Here is a 9,151-nt window from a genome sequence, read left to right as displayed (position 1 = left end):
CGCAACGGAGGAGGGAGGCGGAGAGGGGCTCAGGAAACACATGTGGGGTGTGCGCCGTGTGAGTGTGTTGTTTGTATTATGTGTGTCTGTTCTGTGGTGTGTGCTTAGTATGTGCTGTGTGTCTGTGTGTGTGCGGTGCCTCCGAGGGACAGCCGTGCAGCAAACCCTCAGCCCAGGTCCCGGCAGGTGGGCAGGTGGGAACTGGGCCAGAGGGGACCCGGTATTTCCCGATCCAGGCGCGTGAGTGACAGGCAGCGAGGGGAGGCAGCGTGAGGGGGGCAGGGGCTGGAGGGGGCCCCCCGCAGAACCCCTCCTGCTCTTCTTTGCCAAGACAGCGCGTGGGCCTCTGCTTCGCTGATCCACCAGCAGCTTTTCGGAGACATGCATCGATCCTGAAGACCTGAGCCCACAGCCTGGGAAAGCTCTGGGACCTCGAAACACAGAACCAAGGGCTTGAGAACGGTATCCCCACAGCACCTGTCTCTCCTTGTGAGACCACCTGGTTTGTCGCGAGGAAGAAGGAGATCAGGGGGCTCTGCTGGAAACAGGTTTCTTTATTAAGGCATGTGGATTCTGCAAACCTCAGTAATAAATGCAGGGGTGAGAGCAAATCACCAACATAAACAGAGCTCCAGAAGATGTATCAATAAATATATTATCTCACCTGAAGAGCGGGTATAAATACATGTTTCCACAGATTTCCAGGAGCTCGACGTGAACCTGCGCAAGCTCCCGCAGAGAAAGCTATGCTAAGAATGATCACAGTAACTCCTCGTAGGCTGTGGGAGGGCGCTCTTCCTGGGCGCTGTTTTCACCTCTGCTGCGACATGAGCTCCCCTGGGGCGGGCAGAGACTGGAAACCAGCCCGCTCCCCTTCTCCCGTGCTCGCGCACCTGACCGGGCCTGGAACCCCCCCGTGTCATCCGGAGAAATTCTGAAAGATGTTGGCGGCCTGCACCCAGTTCTGGAAGCAGGCCAGACCCCGCTCGCGGACCTGCTTCCGCCCTTTGTCGGTGATGACCTCCCCGCTCGGTTTCACAACCACCAGCCTGGGGGTGACCGAGATGTGGTACCTGGTCCTCAGCTCGCTGCAGGAGAGAAGAGGGAGGGGAGGGCCAGGTCAGCAGGGGGCCGGGCGGACTGCCACGCGCACGTCTGAGGGGACCAGGCCCTCCCTGGGCCGGCAGCGCCGGTGTGCCCTCCCCCACGCGCCCCCCCCCCCCCCCCCCCCCCCCCCCCCCGCTCTCCCTGCGGCGGGCCTGTCCAAGCCAGCGCGTCCCAGAGGAGCGTCCGCAGGGAGGGAGCGGCTCTGGACCTGAGCTGCCCATACCAACAGCTGCGTGGGACCCTGGAGCACCCGAAAGGTGCTGCAGGCCTGAGAGGACAAATTTTTCATCTCAGCTAATTTAAATTTAAGTAGCCACATACTGGACAGCGCAATTTTCAACCCACAGATCCCCCTCAATGAATTTATACCCCTCCTACACTCAAGAAGCAGAAAAACATCAGGTCCACACAGCGGTCCAAGGGAGCGCTCCACGGGTTCTAGACCAATGCAAAGCCGTGTGAGCCTTTTCTGCCCAGCAAACTCAAGGACAGGCTGATCAACATGACGACACGTTTCTCAGCTGTGTTTCCCGTCAGGTGCAACCCTGTGAGAGACCTTTTTACAAAATTATTTGTGTTCATTTAGGGGAAGGAGCGCCCACCTTCTTGGTTTCTCCCTGTAACCGTCCCCGGGATTACTGTCCTCAGGGCAGCTGATGAAAATCCGCCCCCCCATTTCCAAGGCCAGCCTGCTCGGCTCTCCCATAAACAGTAACCTGATTTCCCTCATCTTCACCCTCAGGACTGTGGGTCTGCGTGGAAGGAAAAATGCACCTGAGACCCTCCTGTTACCACAGTTCCTGGTGACACCTCCACCACAGCCTTCCTGCTGCTTTTGGGGAATCCAGATCAAACACACACGCATAAATCAAGCAGGAAAAAATATATTCCACCTCCACGCAACAAAGAGACATGACCTTGTTTTCAAACACCTGTGAGACAGTGACAAAGCCAGCATGCTCTCAGCCACACAGGGATCTTAATGCATTTCAAATAATCAGGGGCGCCTGGGGGGCTCAGTCGGTGAAGCGTCTGCCTTCGGCTCAGGTCATGATCCCGGGGTCCTGGGATCGAGCCCCACATCGGGCTCCCTGCTCAGCGGGAAGCCTGCTTCTCCCTCTGCCTCTGCCCCTCCACCTGCTCGTGCTCGCTCTCTCTCAAATACATTAATAAGTCTTTAAAAAATAAATAAATTTCAAATAATCAATAGCACACAGACCACTTAACCAGACCATAACATAATGGAAATCGGTAACCAATACGAAATAATTTTTGGAATGAGTTCAAAAACTAAATATCCATATGTTACCCATAAAACAGCAACTCAGACTACAACCTAATTAGAAGAGAACGATGCAGAATACACTCCAGATCCCCAGCTGCAGACACCACTAGACACAGGAAGTTGTGGTCTTAAACACACTTTTCTGAACAACAGGCCTCCGTGTAGACAAGCCATGGGTTTGATCCGGGAAGCGCGCACAGCGCCGATGAGCAGACACTGGGAAAGGCACACCGAACACAGAAGTCACGGACAGACAAACCGGACCTGGCCCCAGGGAAGACGCACAGAGCAGGGCCCTGACTGCCCGAGGGAGAAAGGAAGACACGGGAACATCGGGAGTCAGGCAGTGGCCAGTCCCGGCCCGCGGTGGACTCTGCCCTGCTCGTGGACGCCAGTGCCCAAAGGACCCCCGCACTGGGCTGGCTGCCCCTCCAGCAGCTTCTAGAAGCCGGTCTGCACGGCGTCCCCTAGTTACTCACCTGAGGAGACACGAACGTCTGAGAGAAACAAGTCAGCTATTATATAAACGTGATCGTTACCGAAACAGATACCAGGGCTGACAAACCCAAAGCACGGTCATGGAGAGACGCCAACCTGGGGACCAAAGCGGGCCTCACTCACAAGCCTGCAGGTCTGGCAACTCGGGGGCGTGCGGGGTGTGACCCAGGTGACTGGGGGGAGACCTCCTCCCCAGTGTTTTCAGAATCCTGCACAACCCCAGAAATTTGAAATGCCTAAGAAATTAGCTTTCCCCCAAAGCATAAAACAAACATGAAGAAAAGAGGAACCACCCAGTAGCCCTTGGTGTAACGGCTGCAGGAAATGGCGGTGGCCCGCGAGAGGCTCGGTCCGGCAGCCGGGGCAGATGGGTGCTGTCTGGGCCTCTGCTGTGGGCAGCATGGCGGGGCATGCAGCGCGAACCATGTCACCAATGGTCCCGCTGGGGCTTACGCCCAAGGCCAGGCGGAGGCCCTGGGGGGTCCTGGAGGGTGATGAGGGGATCCCTTGGCGGAGCCCACACGCATTCCTGACTCTGCATCCACATCCCTGCCAGGCTCCCCGTGTGGTGGCTGCTGCTGGTCCAGGCCCCACCGTGGAGCAGCTCATCTGCAGGAGCGGTGCTCTAGGCATGGGGTCCCCAGACCAGCAGTAGCCGCCCCACCAGGGAGAGCCTCCTGCCCCTGCTGGTGGGGGTGGAGCCCCCAGTCCCCCAGGGCCGCCTGCATCCCCCTCCCTCCGCTGTCCCGGGACCCCAAGGCGGGAAGCTGAGAACCATGCCCTTGACAGTCTGGGTGGTAGAGCCTGCGGCTTGCTGCCCAGCACCCACAGCCCTGCACTTTCTGGCATGAACTAGCTGAGGGACTTGGGCAAGCTAGCCAACCTCCCTGTACCCCAGAGTCCTCACCTACACGGTGGGAAAAACAGAACCCACCTCCATGGGTTGCTGGGAGGATGAGATGGTGAATAGACATACAGCACAGCCAAGGGATGGGCACATAAATGCTCAAAAACCACTGGCTGTTACTGATGGGGAGCCCACCCCCCAAGTCCAGCTGGGCTAACTGTCCAATGCAGCAGTCCACGCTGATGGGTACCCGGCAGACGCAGAACCCGTGAGGCTCCGCAGAGCGCTTGGGTGTGTGCTAGGAAAGAGGAAGGCGTGAGGATGTGCAGCCTGAGACGCAGCAGCCCCTCTGCCACCTTGAGGGGAGACTGGATTTGCCAGGTGGCCACGGGCTGCAGCCTGAGCACGGAGCACGCATGGCGGAAAGCGGAGGAAACTGTCCTCTCTGGCCTCCCCCGCTCCCTCGAGACCAGCTCCTGGCTGCAGGGTGTTTAAGTTAAGCCGATCAACAACCTTCACAGTTTAAGCTTTGGGCCGTTGGGGTTGTTCTCCTCCCTCGAAACATAAAATCAGCTCTGACACCGTCAGGGGGGCGCAAGGCAAGCCAGCCGGGCTTAGGGGAGTGAGGTGGAGTCTGGAGTAGACATTTGCTCCAGAATGTCTTCAGAGTCAGCTGTGTGGGCCCTCCAATCCCCGCCCAGGCAGCCTCTGCCTGGGGACAGCCGTCACCTTGGAGCCACCCAGCCGAGAGGCTCATAAGCATCTGCACCTGCTGCAGGCGCTGTGTCCCCAGGGAACAGGCTGTGCCTGGGAAAGGAGAGCTCTGTGGCCGCGCACATCCCGGGTGTGAGAACTCTGGGCGTTGTGGCTGTCTGGGGGGATCCGAGTTCCTCCCTGCCCTGGGCATGGGGCGCTGTGGCAATCCCGGATCCCTCCTTCCACCAAACACAGCGCGTCCTCCTTCCCGGCACAAGCCCTTCTGGGTTGCCATGGCAACTCTGGTACCGGCCTCTTCCCATCCTGGCAACCGGCAGACGGTTGGCCCTGCCCCCACACAAGATGCAGCCCGCAGACAGCAAGCAGGGAACCGTGTCTGCTCCAACCTTCAAGACTGCAGAGACGCTCCTCACACGGGGTGGCATCCCCAGGGGCACGGGGGAGGAGTCGGGGCTGCCAGGCGGGGAAGGGGGCCTCCAGGGTTTGGAGGTGGGAAAGATACGGGGTAGTCTGGAACACCAACTGCCCTGTCTGGCCGGAACACAGGTGCGAAGGGGGTAACAGGGGGTGAGTGTGGGCAGACAAGACATGGGCTGAGCCCCGGAAAGCTGGGTTATCCCCGGTGGGACCAGACTGCCTTTGACGAGAGGAGGTGGGTTCCAGAACAAGAGTCCATCAGATGTGGACACTGAGGCGGGGGCGTGGGAGGGAGAATGAGTGAGAACATGCCAATGGTCCAGGGCCTAAGGAAGGAAGTAGCAAAGCGGAGAAACCCAGACTCGGCAGAATCCGTGCCGGACAGGGATGTGCTGAGTCAGGAGGCCGGGGAGCTGGAACACAGGGCTGGGGAGAGGGCAGAGAGCACGGGCCTGTCGAGAAGCTCAGCCCCACCAAGTGGACAGCTCTAATGGAGCCACTCTCCACCCGAGAAACGAAGCCACGGCCAGCTCTCTTCTCCATCCAACCCAAACCTGTCAGCCTGGCGTGTGAGGCATCCATCCGCCTGGTCCATGGTGGGGGCAGTCGGAGCAGAGGGCACTGGAGGCGGGGAGGGTCCCAGAGGTTCCAGAGCCCAAGTGGGCCCCAGTGTTGTTAAGAAACAATCATAAAGTCCAGGAAAATCACGATGGAGTGGGTCTTGCATGTGACAGCAGGGGACAGGAATTCCTCCAGGCAGAAGCAGAAGCTGATGCTTGGGCGCTGGGCCCATAACAAAGGGCAGGAAGATGGGCAGGACACCTCGTCCTCGGTGCTGTCCCCACACTCAGGCTGCTCACCCACCTGCACACAGGCACCAGCCTCAGGGACATCAGTAAGCAATGTGTGCCCAGGCAGAAGGGCTGTGGTCGCCCGCCAGCCATCCGGCCGCCAGCCATGCCCAGGGCACCCCCGTGGGGGCTCTCTGCTGAATTCCCCTCCTCATCCTGGGACTCAGTGGGTCAGCAGTCATCAGCGGGTGGACCCTGAGGGAAGACAGCCCAGGGTCCCTGACCATGACCGACCTAGCGGGGCCCAGGTGACTCCTGTCCTGGCCCCACCCCCCCCAGGGCACCACGCAGAGTGACGAGTTCCACACACTTCCGGAAACTTCCCCAAAGGCCGCCCGCAGGCATCCCACATCCCTCAGTGCTCCGTGCTGGTGGCTATTTCCATGTGGGTTCGTGATCTGATTCCATGTATCCAGGCTGCAACGAGCAGAGCTTAGGGCGTAGCTCCAAATATTCCCACAGAATAGCCCATTTCCTACCATAGAAATTGCAAGGAGAGCTCATGAGGTCCCTTCTGGAGAGCAGAAGGGCGAGGACCTAACCTAACGGAAGGAACACGACGGCTGGCTGCTTCTGCAAACCAGGCTGGCCGCCCGGGCCCTGCCCTGCTCGGCCGCAGGCAGCGGACCTCAAGGGCTGTGACCGCACCCCCGGGAGAACCAGAAGGAGCTGGGCCAGGCCCTCCTGGCGTGAGGCCGAGCAGCGGGGCTGAGGCTCGCGGTCCCCCGGGGCCCCTGAGAGCGGGAGAAGAAGAGAACTGCCAGGGCAGAGTCAGGTTCCAGAGCCCGGAGCACTGGCCTCCTCGGGGCCTCAGCGACACATCTGTGAAATGGGGCAGCCACCACCACCGCAGCTCCAAACTCACGAAGCGGGGCAGCCCACACACGACACAGGAACACCCTGACCCTGGGCAGTGAATGCCTCGCCTACGTCACCGCACGAGACACCCCAGAGCTGGGCTCGGCCCAGACGCCAGCTCTGCCTGATTACCCGCACGGTCCCCTGTCACTTTCAAAACTGAGTGTGTTTGTTCAGAAAGCTGCCCATAACCTGAGCGCTGAGCGAACCAGAGGCACTGGAGAGCCCGGTAACGAAGCCTTTGCTGAGCAAATCCCTGCGACTCATCCTCACTAAACTGCCTCTCAGGTTTAGGTTCACCGGCGCGGAGACCGGTCACCAGTCAGACTTTCCCGGAGGCCGGCGCCCGCCTGGAAGGCCTGAGGCTCACCTCCTCAGCATCAGCCACCCCGTGTGTTGACGCGGAGGGGAGGGGAGGGAGGGGGGGGTTACAGCACTGAGAGGAGAAGCACGCCCCCGGAAAGCACGCCCGGAAACTCACTCCACATCGGTTACAGCGGTGCCGGGGCAACACAGTTGTGGGGAGCAACGTCCACCCCGGTCTGGGGCCTGTCACCACAGCACAGACCCCAGAGGACCATCAGTGCCCTGCCCACTCCGCCCGCCAGCCCTGCCGTCCTCACCTGCTCCCTCCCGTCCGGGGGTCTTAGTGCTCCGCGCTGGCGGCTACTTTCCCTGTGGGTTGGTGGTCCCTGCCTCCCTCCCACCTCCTCCCTCCTCCGTCCTCCCTCCTCTGTCCTCCCTCCTCCCTCCTCCCACCTCCCTCCCTCCTCCCTCCCCCCTCCTCCCTCCTCCCTCCTCCCTCCCACCTCCTCCCTCCTCCCTCCCCCTCCTCCTCCCTCCTCCCTCCCACCTCCTCCTCCCTCCTCCCCCACCTCCTCCGTCCTCCCTCCCCCCTCCTACTCCCCCCTCCTCCCTCCCCCCTCCCCCCTCCCCCCTCCTCTCTCCTCCCCACCCCATCCTTCCTCCTCCCCACTCAGGTCCCCCCTCCTCACCCCTCCCACCTTCTCCACCCTCCCCTTGGAGGATTTTCGTGGCCTCTGTCCCTAACTCCTTTGGAGTCCAGGGGCCTGGTTCTTGCTACAGTTGGGAAATTCCAGTAGAACCGCACCCGGGCCAGCAAGGAGGGGCTTCCTCCAGCCTTGGCGTCCCCGCCGCCCTCCCCCACCCCGCACACGGCCCCCAGCCCCTGACGGCAGCGCACGCAGGGTCCCCAGTTCCGTTCCGACCCAAGCCTCCGGAGGCTCGCTCTCCCGCTTCCACACTCCTCCCCGAGGCCCCTCCGCGGGTGGACTCCGCCACCGCAGCAGCCGCAGCAGCCGGGCTGGCTGGAAACCGTAGACCCGCCGAGGCAAGGTTCGCCAAGCCCAGGGGCAGGTGGCAGCCCCGCTGGAGCGGCTGGGAGGCTGGAGCGGCTGGGAGGCTGGAGCCGCTGGGAGGCCGGAGCGGCTGGGAGGCCGGAGCCGCTGGGAGGCCGGAGCGGCTGGGAGGCCGGAGCGGCTGGGAGGCCGGAGCCGCTGGGAGGCCGGAGCCGCTGGGAGGCCGGAGCGGCTGGGAGGCTGGAGCGGCTGGGAGGCTGGAGCCGGGAGCACGAGGGACGCGGGAGAGGCCCGCCCGGGGTCGGGGACCAGCTGCGCGCGGCCGCCCAGCCCCGTCCCACTCACTGCCGGAGGGGGTCGTGGAAGGGCAGCGCCAGCCAGGCGCCGTGCAGCTCGCGCATGAAGTCCAGCATTTCCCGTTCGCTGCCGTCGGCCGACACGAACACCACCTCGAAGGGCGCGGCGGACCGCGCCTCGGCCACCAGCTCGGCGTAGAAGCGGCAGAGCAGCGGCGCGAAGTCGCGGCTGGACGCGCACCGGCCCGCGGCGAAGTACAGCGCCACCACCTTGTTCTGCAGCGCGGCCTCGGCCTCCACCCACGCGCCGTCGCGGGTCAGCAGACGCCGGCCGCCCAGGACGTCCACCATGGCCGGGTGGAGGGGGGGACACCTGCGGGGGGCGGGGGGCGGCGGTGGGCGCGAGTGCAGACTCCTGCGTGGGACGGACACCTGCAAGGGACGGACACCTGCGGGGGCGGACACCTGTGCGGGACGGACACCTGCGGCCGGAAGACACCTGCGGGGGGCGGGGGGGCGGGGAATGAAGAGAGATGGTCACCTGCGGGCGGGGACGTGCCTGGACCTGGGGCCCACCCGCTCTTCCGCCCGGGCCTCGGCCTTTCGCTGGGGCAGGGGCCGTGCGCACTGGTGGGTGGAGGGACACTCACAAACACCTGCGACCCAGAAGCAGCGGCGTCCGCAGCGGCTCCCGCCTCCAGGAGGCGGAGCTGCGGGGCCCGCCCCGGCGCCTCCGCCCACCACGCCCTCCCGGGATCTCCGCCTGCTCTCCGCCCGGTCCCTCCTCACACAGCGCCCCCAGCCCGGCTCCGCAGTCGCCCCCTCCCGGAACCCGCCCCGCCCATCTCTGCGCCCCGACACGCCCCGCGCCCCCCTGCGCCCCGGGTCCCCACTCCTTGCGCTCTCCGCACCCCGCGCTCCTGCCCCAAGCGTCCCGTCGACCAAGAGGTGAATGT

At 63.0% G+C, this 9,151-nt stretch overlaps 1 protein-coding gene across 1 annotated transcript; it reads right to left on the bottom strand.

The window, feature by feature from the left end:
- Positions 1 to 572: 572 nt before the first annotated feature.
- Positions 573 to 8,546, bottom strand: NXNL2 (nucleoredoxin like 2). Its single transcript, XM_028117392.2, has 2 exons — positions 8,245 to 8,546; positions 573 to 1,088 (listed from the first exon to the last, which is right to left on the bottom strand). The coding sequence occupies exons 1-2, from the start codon at positions 8,544 to 8,546 to the stop codon at positions 920 to 922; spliced, it is 471 nt and encodes a 156-aa protein (XP_027973193.1). The 3' UTR covers positions 573 to 919.
- Positions 8,547 to 9,151: the final 605 nt, after the last annotated feature.

This window comes from Eumetopias jubatus, unplaced genomic scaffold, assembly GCF_037043125.1.
Source record: "Eumetopias jubatus isolate StellerSeaLion01/CBP00866 unplaced genomic scaffold, mEumJub1_p1.0 scaffold_15, whole genome shotgun sequence".
In the NCBI taxonomy this organism is placed as follows: domain Eukaryota; kingdom Metazoa; phylum Chordata; class Mammalia; order Carnivora; family Otariidae; genus Eumetopias; species Eumetopias jubatus.
This window is presented reverse-complemented; position numbering and strand designations above follow the sequence as displayed.